The sequence below is a fragment of the Quercus robur genome, chromosome 12 (genome assembly GCF_932294415.1).
Source record: "Quercus robur chromosome 12, dhQueRobu3.1, whole genome shotgun sequence".
NCBI classification, from domain to species: domain Eukaryota; kingdom Viridiplantae; phylum Streptophyta; class Magnoliopsida; order Fagales; family Fagaceae; genus Quercus; species Quercus robur.
In genome coordinates, this window is record NC_065545.1 from 27,056,743 (window position 1) to 27,069,353 (window position 12,611).

General features: G+C 35.9%; 1 protein-coding gene and 1 pseudogene across 1 annotated transcript; one reads left to right on the forward strand and one right to left on the reverse strand.

Annotated features, from left to right (window-relative positions):
• Window positions 1-1,542: 1,542 nt before the first annotated feature.
• On the forward strand, window positions 1,543-2,394 carry LOC126709484 (ethylene-responsive transcription factor RAP2-4-like; annotated as a pseudogene).
• A 2,719-nt stretch (window positions 2,395-5,113) lies between these two features.
• On the reverse strand, window positions 5,114-6,298 carry LOC126708327 (uncharacterized). The gene has a single exon (XM_050408122.1). The coding sequence runs from the start codon at window positions 6,296-6,298 to the stop codon at window positions 5,114-5,116; it is 1,185 nt and encodes a 394-aa protein (XP_050264079.1).
• Window positions 6,299-12,611: the final 6,313 nt, after the last annotated feature.

Consider the following 12,611-nt stretch of genomic DNA (forward strand, 5'->3'; position numbering starts at 1 on the left):
AGTTTTTGGTGTAAAATAGACGGAATCTTTTAAACGAGCTGGTGTGAATGCTCTAAGACCTGGTAGCCAAAATATTTTCGGTTAAAAAATTTAAATCATTGTGATAAACTAAAACTATCTCCACGTCAATCCTTTGTTTCATATTTTAAATTTTCTTACTTTTTTGGGTAAATTTCACTAACTACCCTTGAGTAGCTACCCCTGAGGTTTGGGGCAATTGGTAAAAACCAACCAATTTGGTCCCAAGTACCACTTATGGTTTGTTTGGAAGTTTAGAGAGGGAGGAGAGTAAAGGGGAGTAGAGGGGAGGAAAGTAGTGGAGAAGAGAGTAGAGGGGAATAGTTATCCTCCACCTTGTTTAGATGTTTTTAAAATTAATAAGGGAGAATGGAGTAATTAGCCATTCCTCTTGTTTGAATGTTTTAAAAATTAGGATGGAAATGAGGAGAAATGATTTAAATAGACAAATTTACCCCTATAATAGAATTAAAATCCGTAATTTGATAAGGAAAAGTTGAAAACGCTGTCCCATTAGGTTAAAATCCCAATTGAGACGGATTTGGCTGCTTTGATTTGATCCTTGCACTAAAAAATTTCCAATACCAAACAAAATCAAAACTGATAATCAAGCAATCATACATATATATGCATGAATAAAGAGAAAGAGAGACTCTTTGAGCCACAGCAGCGCTAGCGAGGGTGAGCTTGCTTTTGAGAACTGTGCAATACTCATCGGAATCAACAGAGCCATCAGAAATGGATTCGACAGTAGATGAAGGAGTTCGTCGAATTCGTCTGATTTCGACGAGGACGATTCCACCGGCGAAACCACGTCAACAGCGATTGCGGCAGGAGTCTCTGGAGGAGGAATCTCTGACTTCATGCGCTGCTCGACAAAGTTCATCAACGCCCACTCAGATTCACTCCGTATCATCGAACCCGAATTGATATTGTCGTTGGTGTCGGACCAGAAGGAATTGGTGATTTCGTCAACCGGAAAAACTCTATTCATTGCTCTCAATTCAATGAGAAACGAGTTATCGAAACTTGCTTTTTGATTCGCTTGCATTTCGAGCTCAAATTGTAATATATAAAAAGGCTCGCTGAGAAATTATCCAATGTTGTAAGAAACTGGTAATGTAGTGTAGACTCAACCAAATCACCATAGATTTTTTTTCATTCACTTTAAATTTTTTCAAGAAACAAACAAAAATTATTTATATAATTGGTTTGTAATTTTGTTAATTTAGAAAGAGTAAATTACAGAATTCATTTGATAAATAATTTATCTACTCTACTCTCCCTCCTAATCTCTCCAATTTAGGGGAATTAAAAATGAGGGGTTAGAGATAGTTGAAACCCCTCCAAACCCCCCCCCCCCCCCTTCATTCCTTAAAAAACTTCTAAACAAAGTAATTGAATTACTCTCCCTCCCTTTACTCTACTCCCCTCCTTTTTTTGAACTTCCAAACAGGCCATTAATCTCTAAACAAACTTAACAAACGTTATTTTTTAACTCTTCATTCTCTCTCTTCTCCTCTCTGACCCAAACTTCTCTTCTCTCTTCTCACTCTATCTCAGACATTTCTACTTTGATTTTGATTTTCTATTTTGTGTTTGAAACCAAAAACCTGTTCTTTAACTTTGATAAGAACCAAGTTGGTGTTATTTTTTCTTTGTTTGGTCTAATTAAATATTCTGAGTGTTTTGAAGGCATGGCAGCTACAATGGATTTCTATAGTAGTAGATCTCTTCAGTCATCAGTACCCTTTGGGGGTGAGCTAATGGAAGCACTTGAACCTTTTATGAAAAGTACTTCATTAACACCGACAACAAGCTCTCCCTCTGAAACTCAATCTCCATTTCTTTCTTCTTCTTCAACACCTGCTCTCTCTTCTCCTTCTTACAAAAATCTTTCTTTCTCTCCTTCAGTCCCAACCCAAACACAGCCCTCTTCTTCATACCCATATGGTTGCTCCACCTTGATGACCCACATGTTTTCAAACGGGTTCTCGACTAAAAACCTTATAGGTTTCGAGCAACCGGGTTCGATTGGGCTAAACCAACTAACCCCATCTTAGATCCACCAGATCCACCACCAAAACCAACACTTTTACCCACAAAATCAATAGCCACAACATGGTTCTTGTTCTTCAAATACCCTCAACTTTTTGAGTTCCAAACCTATCCCAATGAAGTAAGCGAGTTCCCCTCCAAAACCAACGAAGCTTTACAGAGGGGTCAAGCAGCGACATTGGGGCAAATGGGTAGCTGAGATTCAGCTCCCAAAGAACCGAACTCAGCTCTGGCTTGGTACCTTCGACACAACTAAGAAGAGAGAAGAGAAGTTTGGGTCAAAGAGGAGAAGAGAGAGAATGGAGAGTTAAAAAAATAACATCTGTTAAGTTTGTTTAGAGATTAAGTGGTACTTGGGACCAAATTGGTTAGTTTTGAGAAGTTGTGCACCTACTTAGCATTACTCCAAACCTTAGGGGTCGTTAGTGAAATTTACCTTACTTTTTTTGATTTGTCTAAGTCACCAATATTTTTTGTTTTGTTTTTTTAATGATGTAATTATCTTAGTCACCCACGGGCTATAGGCCCATAGTTCATTAACTTATCCAAAAAAATGACGAGAGTTTATTTAAACCTAAATCTTATTCCATGAAAATATCAAAATTTGGTAAAAGAAATGAAAAGAAAATTAATAAGATTTCATTCATTGTTTTTATGTATAACATTCAAGTCATCAAGAGTTGCCTATTAAAACAATCAATTTTAGATATTGTTCAACAATTTTGGGTTTTAATTAGTTGGTCGATTATGTATGGTCTTATCTTAAGTGAGTGAGAAAAAATCAAGAATTTTGTAACTTAGTGACACTTTTTTTTTTTTTTTTTTTAATGAGGAGAATTAGTGTTTGAATCACTCCTCTTATTGTAACAATTGGATAATTAAGTTATTAACAAACAAAAAAGAAAAGAGAATTTAAAAGAAGAAGAAGAAGAAGAAGAAGAGGAGGAGGAGAGAATGTATCTCTTGCAACAACTAAATGTATAGTTTAAGGATCCACACTACATACTGTAAGACACCCTATGTATATACAATTATAGATGGTAAAGATTATTTATCTGTATTTTTATTTATTTATTTTAAATCATGATCTTATTGGTAACAAAAGTTAGAGAACACATCTTAGGTCTAAAGATCATGCAGCAGAGTGTGGCGGTGAGAGGAGAGGCATTCGATAAAGTAGTCTATCATCACCAATAATGATGCGACTTCATGTATCCCATAGAAAACTGCCACCACTATGTTCCAACTGGATAATGGTGTAAAGCCAAGCTCCAAAATACTAGATGATAGCGGCGATTTTTTTTTTTTTTTTTTCTTTCAAATTTATCATTTGTTTAATCAATTTTATAATCTGAAAATTAAAATAATGCCAAAAGTTAATGATTTTATATATCTACTAGCATGTGAGCACGTGCTTAAAGACTCTTCTATTTTTACCCAGGTTTTTCTATTTTTTTGGATAAAAGTTAATAATTTGCATCTATTATAATTTCGAAATTTATTTTTGTATTTTTCAAACAAATAAAAATAATAAATTTTAGAGATGAACAGTAACTATAATTCTAAAAATAATTGTAACTCAGATTTTCTTTTAGATTAGAAATTCTAAAAATATCTTTAAACAACCAAATATCCAAAAATTGATAGCATATTTTGTGTTTCTTTTTTTATATTCTTTTATTTCATCTAATGTAGCAACTAACAACTTAAATAATGCTTAACTTATATTATTTTTTCTTGACATGCATATCCAATATAAGCTACTTCAAATAATTCACAGATACTATTTTACAAACTTAAGATAATTATTCCCCTAAAAAAAATCTTAAAGATAATTATTCAACCATATGCAATTATTTATGAGAGGTGTTACGTCCACAAAATTTTCACAACAAATTATAGGTGGTTAGTTGTTATTAATTCTAATGAGAAATGATATGTCCACAATATTTTCACAATATTTTTACAATAAATCCTAAGTGGCAGGTTATTACTGGTTGTTATTGTTGGGGCAAAAAAGTAATCTTAGTGTTAGGTTCAAATTTGAACCAATAACAACTAACCGCCTATGATTTATTGTGAAAATGTTGTAAAAATGTTGTGGACATAGCATCTCTCAATTCTAATTTCTACCCCACCAATAACAACTTGTAACAATTTGTCACATAGCATTTGTTGTGAAAATGTTGTGAACATATCATTTCTCATTATTTTAACTTGTAATCCCAATTCTATCCAAAAAAAAAAAACTTGTAAACCCATTGTCCAAATATTTATAATGAATCTTTATGGAATAAAAAAGATTATTATTTGTAATAAATTGAAGATATTTTTATCATTCAATTACTTTGACATGTAAAGTCTTTTATTGTCAAATAAAAATTTTGGGGTTCAAAGTTCAAACCTTGCCTATACCAAAAATCAATTAGTGTCTAAGAGCAATTATTATGAAGCGTATGCCATAGATTTAAATTCTACCATATTTATAATAAAAAGAATTATGTTGGCTTGTATGGGTTGTGATTCATCGGAAAACCCAATGATAATGGTATCTTTGGTTTCAAAAAAAAAAAATGATAATGGTATCTTTTGTAGTGTTTCAAAAACTATAAGCAAAACTTATATACAACATATTATGTTTTTCAATTAAATTCAAACGTATGATTCTATTCACCAATCAAACATAAATAAAATTTCATTTTCAAGAATAATTAAATTCTTTATAAATATATATATGTATATATATATATATGAATGATTAAAATTATAACAATTGATTTATTAAAAAAAATTTAAAACAATTGAAATAAATGAGGTGATGAAATTTTTTTAATGAAAATAAATGAGGTGATGAAATTTTTTTAATGAAAATAAATGAGTTGAATTAGTGAAGTAATTACCAAAAAAAAAAAATTATCTCAGAAAATAATTCAATACAACAAAATACTGTGTTCGTGGGCTCTCCGTGTTTATTTATATTGTAATGTATTAGTATATGTTTTTTTTTTTTTTTTTGATGCGAAGACTGAAAATTATATTAAGAGGAAAATGAACTTAGTACATCATGGATAAGAGCCTGCTCTAAGAAGCAAGGATTCTGTTCAATCCAAGCAGTGAAATCAGCAACATCAGAAGCATGTTTCGCTAGTTGGTGGGCCGGTCTATTACCCTGTTGCCTAACATGAGAAAACTCAACCCCAAGAAATTCCCTACAAATTTCTTGCATCCCTTGTACCGTTGCAGCTATAGATGAAGGTGGAGTTGAAACTCCGCATAAGGCCTGGTGGATAACGAGTGAGTCACCTTCAATAATAAAGTTTTGAATGCCTATGTCCTTTGCAAACATGAGCCCTGTTTCATAAGCCATAGCCTCTGCCTCAATCGCACCTAGAGGAGCATTTATCTTCTTACTCAGAGCAGCCTCAAGCCGGCCTTTATCATCCCGGATAATCACACCAACACCCGCTGATTTTTGACCCTTGAAAACTGCCCCGTCAACGTTCACTTTGAAACCGTGTACTGGTGGTGGGTTCCACGTGTCGCTACCCACATGCGACACTGTTGTTGGACCCAGGCACTCGTTGGCTGCCTTATATTCCTCCAAGTATTGGGAAACCCAACTCACTATCTCCTTGCCATTTCTTCTCTTCCCTCCGTTACAGGTTTCATTCTTGTTGTGCCAAATAGCCCATGCCATGCAAACTACCTTTGCAGACACGTCCACATCAAAACTTTCCCCAACTACCATGTCCCACAACAAGTCTTGGAATGAATGCACTCTTGCATGGCACGGCTTCACCACTACTTTGGAACAAGACCAAACCTCACGGGCTCTTGGGCACGACCAAAACAAATGGCCAGTCGACTTAACCTCCATCTTACACTCATCACAAAACGGATCTTTTACCACATTTCGACGCATGAGATTGACCTTGGTAGGAAGAATGTCTCTGCATGCCCGCCATGCAAAATGACGGACTTTGTGTGGCAACGGTAGGTTCCATATTCTCTTCCAAAACAGGCGTAATTGACTCCTATCTGAACTTATTCCTTTGTTGTCAGACTTGGACAGCCGCACTGCAACACCATAAGCACTCCTTACAATAAACTTTACATTGGGTGTCTCTGCCCATATCAACTTATTTGCAGGTAGGCGAGAGTTAAGTGGGATTCCTTTTATGACATCGGCTTCATGGGGTAGAAACAAAGGCATCAAGGACATTGACCTTCTAGCTTGCTGTTTCTTGATCAATCAGTTCACATACCTTAGTATCCTGGTGTAGAAATTGTCTGGGTGAGACAACTCTATGTGTGGATGAAGAGGGTAGCCATTTATCCCCCCAAATACAGATATTGGTACCGTTACCAACTCTCCACCGCAATCCCTCTTTAACCACCATTTGAGCAGACATGATGCTACACCAGGAAAAGGATGGGTTATTGCCAAGGGATGCCTCAACAAACTTACATCGAGGAAAATATTTCGCCTTGAGAACCCTGTAGACCAAAGAATCTTGCCTTGTTTGAAGCCTCCAACACTGCTTAGCAAGGAGAGCCAAATTAAACTGTTTAAGTTGCCTAAAACCCATACCTCCATTACTTTTTGGCTCACACATTTTCTTCCAGCTTAACCATGCTATCTTCTTGTCCTTTTCCTTCTGACCCCACCAAAAATTCCTTATCATGCTTGTCAAATCATCACATAGTGCATCCAGTAATTTGAAGCAGCTCATGGTGTATGTAGGAATAGCTTGGGCCACCGCCTTTATAAGCACCTCTTTACCCGCCTTAGACAACATCTTTTCCTTCCACCCTGCCAACTTTTTGCTAAGCTTTTCTTTAATCTCATTAAAAGTGTTTCGTTTTTTCCTTCCCACCAATGAAGGCAGACCCAAATATTTCTCATGTTGCTTTATGACTTGAGCACCAAATCTTTGCTTTATCTCTTCTTGGATCCCACTTGGTGTGTTGCTACTGAAAAATAATGAGGTCTTGGCCCTGTTTAATTGTTGGCCTGATGCTTGCTCATATACTTTCAAGATTCTTTGAAGAGCATCACAATCCGCCAAAGAGGCCTTACAAAAAATCAAACTATCATCCGCAAAGAAGAGATGTGATAATTTTGGGCCACTCCGACAAACCGCAATTCCCTCCATCACACCATTTGTCACTGCGGATTTTATCATTGATGAGAGTCCCTCTACACATAAAATAAACAAATAAGGTGATAAAGGGTCTCCTTGACGGATTCCCCTGGTTGGAACAATATTACCTATAGGACTCCCATTAATCTTTATTGAGTAAGTGACTGTAGTGACACATTGCATAATAAGATTCCTCCATCTTACATCAAAGCCCAATTTTTCCATTATTTTGTCTAGACACATCCATTCCACCCTATCATAGGCCTTACTCATATCAAGCTTCAGAGCCATCTCCCCTACCCTACCCCCTTTTTTCTGACTAATATGGTGCATAGTCTCAAATGCTACCAGTACATTATCAGTGATTAACCTACCATGCACAAAGGCACTTTGAGAATCACTAATAATGGACGGTAGAATTTTCTTTAGCCTATTTGCAGTGGTTTTTTATGCAATTTTATACACCACATTACACAAACTAATAGGCCTATAGTCAATAACCTTCTTTGGATTATTAACTTTAGGGATTAAAACAATGTGAGTTTTATTGAAGTCAGGAGGGCATATACCATGATTGAGGAAGTCCAATACAATTGTTGTGACCACCTCCCCACATGTCGTCCAAAATTGCTGGAAAAATAAAGGAGGCATGCCATCCAGACCTGGTGCCTTCAAAGGGTACATTTGCTTCAAAGCCACTTTGATCTCCGCTGCATTGAAGTCTCTGGTAAGATACTGGTTCGTAGAAGTAGTCACCTTTGGCTGGACTGCTTGGATCAGCTTTGAGAACTCTGTTGGGTGACTCGTAGTGAACAACTCCTTATAATACTCCACAACCACCTCCTCCACATTATCATCATCTTCATGCCACACCTTATTTGCATCCATGATACCCTCTATGGAGTTCTTCTTATGCCTGGCAGAGGCTTTCGCATGAAAAAAACCTGTGTTTCTATCCCCTGATTGGAGCCAGGTGATCCTTAACCGTTGCCTCCACATGTCAGCCTCTTTTTCTAACCAACAGTTTAGTTCAACACGAACTTGCTTCATCTCGTGGTTGATCTCCAGGGAAGAAGGTTGGAGTTTGATCCATTCAAGCTGTTTTTGCAACTCAGCTACCCTTCTCCCAACGTGCCCAAACTCTATCTTATTCCAAGCATCCAATCTGGTACGACACTTTTCTAAGCAACACCCCAGCATACTCCCTGTGCTTGACAACTTTCCTTCCTCCCATGCTTTTTGTATCACTTCTTCACACCTTTGGTCTCTCAACCGCATTGCTTCAAATCTGAAAGTTTTCCTTGCCCTCTTATTACTCCGTTTCTGCACCATTCGAAGAGCTAGAGGCGAATGGTTCGAGACCGAGGACGTAAGATGAAAAAGTCTGGCCTCAGGGAAACTATTAATCCACTCTGGGGTTGCCATTGCTCTATCCAACCTCTCCCGAATGAGCAACCCATCCGCACGTTGATAAGTCCACGTAAACTTTGGGCCAAAGAAGCCCAAGTCCCGTAGACCACAGTAGTTAATAGCTTCAACAAAATTCTTTAATTGCTGTCTTGGTCTATCACTGCCCCCCTCCTTCTCTAAAGCGGCCGTTATTTCGTTAAAATCACCAATTGTGAGCCAAGGTAGGGATGAGGTTCCTTTCAAATATTTAAGTTTTGCCCAAGACTCAGGCCGTTTTGCTGTATCTAGATTGCCGTAAAACCTCGTGAGGTGCCACCACCCTATTCCAGCTCCACCATCCACTAAAGCATCAACATGGGTTTGAGAGTACGTCTGGACGTCCATAGTTACCCCTTCCTTCCAAAGTAAAGCCAACCCACCACTCTTCCCTTCACTTGGTACAAACAGACCATGTTTCATTTTACACTTTTCCTTAATATTGTTCAACCAATCTCTGTTCGATGATTTCGTTTCCATGAGGAAAACGATAATGGGATCTTCTTTATTAATCACATTTTGCAAAGTTTTAACTGTCCGGAGGTTCCCAAGCCCCCGACAGTTCCAACTCACAAGACTCATTGGTCCCGACGGGACTGTTCAACAGCCTCCGCCGATCCCAAGTGTGTAGCCATAAGAATGCTTAAGCTCTTGGTTTCCTCGTCCAACCTCTGTTTCTTTACCATGCACGTATTCTCCAATACTATAACATCACATTTTCTCTTTAGGCCACCTTCCAACTCTACTAACTCCATCCTATCCGGAATATTTGGACCCGTATGTATTTTTTTTATTTGAAAAACACACGCGCATATATATATATATATATATATATATTTATAAAAGAAGAGAAATGAGATAAGAGAATTCACTCCTACACCAACATCAACACTGTATGTGCATTTAGTGTATTAATACATGTATTAGTTTAGCACTTTGCGGAGAGGCTTTTTCGAGGCTCCGATATTCACGCTAGAAATCAACTAATCATGTTACGTGCCCGCATTCTCAGCGCACGTTAGATTCACCACCATCCATTATTAGCCTAGCCTAGGCACTATTTTATCGCCAAAATACCATGATATGAGATGAAATGATACCACCCAAGCTAGTAGCCTAGTACAGTGAAAACTTTTTGTTCGTCAATGCCAAAATTCTATGATACGTACGTGGTCGTAGGTTGAATTGACACTCTCTTGCTCATTGATTTGCTCTCTGAAAATCAAATCTTCTCTCTGTTTTTTCTTTGATGTGATTTTTTCTTTCTTTTCTTTTCTGAATTTCTTTTATGTTGAAGCCATCTCATTTCTTAGTACAAGGGGCAAAGAAACAAAAGGTCGTTTGAACAACACACATCACTTTGAGCTTTTTGATGTTGTTTAATTAATGTTAGGTTACTTGGGCAAATAGTAATCTTTGAAAAAAAAAGGCTCTTTGAGCTTTTTGATGTTGTTTAATTAATGTTAGGTTTACTTGGGCAAATAGTAATCTTTGAAATAAAAGGGTTACCAAGCTAGACTTCCTTCTTAAGTTCCACTTATTACAGTTGTTCTCCATGAACACCAATAGATGTTTAACAAGTAACAACCACTACTTGCTTTTCTTTTCTTTTTCATTTTTTCTACTTTCTGCTTTTGGGTATTAAGAAAAAGACTAATACCTAAAAAAATGGCATGTATGATGCATCTTGGTAAGTTTTACCATAATGCATAATGCATATAATATATTGTCTTGTAGATTAGGTACAACAATAATAATAAAATATAGCACATGATGAAAGAGGCAAGTAATTAGTAGTAATTTTTAATTTAGTATTTAATGTTTTTGGGTTTGCCTTTTTCTGTTTTGGCTTGAGTAGAAATCTCTGTTTGTATAATTTTGGGGTGACAGAAGACATTGAAGATTGTTTAAGCATGAAGGGTCCTCACTGACAATGTCTCCAAGCAAGACCCTTTTAAAAGTAGGAGTAGTATATTTAAAGAGAGGAGCCCCATGATTTTCAATTAAGGCTGCCATGATCAGATGGACTCTAACTCAGTTGAACTTGGACAGATGTCAAAATATGATTGTTTCAAATAATAAAATGTCAAAGAAAACAAAATTTCTGGGACAATTTTGAACAATCTAGGCAATAGAATACTGACACTCCCTCTGATTTACAGGCTTGAATTTTTCCAATCTGAGATGGTGTTTCTGTTGCTTTTTAAAAGGCACATTCATATCTATGTTGGAAGGGGCCAAGAAGACCCCACAACCTTCCTCTCTTGCTTGCTATGAACATTAATTATGGACACTCCACATGTGTTATCATAGATAAGGACCGTTCATGTTTTTTAAATTAATGAAATGGTGTTGGCTAGAAGAGATAAGGACTCCTCTTTCTTTTTTCACCTTTTTGTTAGGTTTTGCATTTAATTGAGTTCCTCTATGCCCACCATATCTTCTTAGTTTGGTTTTCCTTTCATTTTCTATATTTCAAAGAATTATTAAAATGAAAAAAAAAAAAAAAAAATTAAGTACATATTCTTTAGTGCTTTACCTTAACTCCTTAAGTTAAATAGATTTCACTGGGGAATTTGGGCAAATGCTCTTTTCGCGCAAATTATACAGCCTTCTGCCCCATTTCTCAAACTAATTAGAGAAATACCCCTCTTTTGTAACTTGATTTTCTCAAAATCAAGTTTCAATATAAAACTCGATTTGTAGAAAATCAAGTATAAGGCGATCAAACTTATAAAAAAAAAAATGCATGGAACTCAAGTTCATGGAACTCGAGTTCCATAAAAAACACCACTATAGGCCTTCACAAAAAAATTGCATGGAACTTGAGTTCATGGAGCTCGAGTTCCATAAAAGACGCCTCTATAAGGCTTCCTAATGGAGCTATCAAATTTAAGAAAAAAACTTGCATGTTAAAATGCCACTATAGGGCTCCCTATGGAACGATCAGACTTAAGAAAAAAACTTGCATGTTTTAAAACGCCACTATAGGGCTTTAAAAAATTGCATGGAACTCGAGTTCATTGAGCTCGAGTTCCAACAAATTTTTTTTTTTATTTTAATTTTCAGTTTGTTATAACACGATTGTCCAAAAATCGAGTTTTAAGTTGAAACTCGATTTTTAGAAAATCGAGTTACAAAAGATGGGCATTTCTCTAATTAGTTTGGGAAAGGGAGCAGAAGGCTGTATAATTTGCGCGAAAAAGGCATTTGCTCATTTTGCCCAGATTTCACTAATCAATATAGTGTAAACAATGTTTTTTTTTTTTCCTAGAAACATTAAATCAAATAATGTGAATTAGTTAGAGAATTTAAGTATTTCCCTTAAGAAATTGAACTATACATAAGTTTGATCTAAAAAATAAAAAAGAGATTAGTTAGGTAAAGAAAATTTTCAATTGACACACTTATATATAAGTTGTAACTTATCCTAAAAAGTTCATTCAAAAAACTTTGAATCATGTAATATAAATAAGAAATTAAAACTATTAGCCCTTTGTGAAATTAAATATTTCCTCTATCATTTGATAGTTAATACTATGACCATGTTTATGAAACGTGTGCATAGATAGCGACAAAAAATGTGTCGGGGGACAATGCTTTTTGAAAAATTATTATTGCGTTAATTCCTGGCTTAATGTGGGTAGGTTAGATAATCTGTCTCCTTCACCATTAAAACAACTAAATTGAAGAGATAAAAAGAGAGATCAAACTCCCATTAAGGAAAAAAAATGTTTCCAATTTGTGGTTAAGCATTTATATAAGCTAAAACGTTGATGAAAGATGAGTGGAAATTTTACTGTTGAAGTCAAAGTAAAAGCAAAAGCAAAATTTACCTTGATTATAGAGACTAGAGTGGCCTTGGCATTAGCCTGATTTTCCACAAATGAAGTCCATGCTAAGCTCCATTCTCAAAAAAAGAAAAGGAAAGATAAGTCCAAGCTA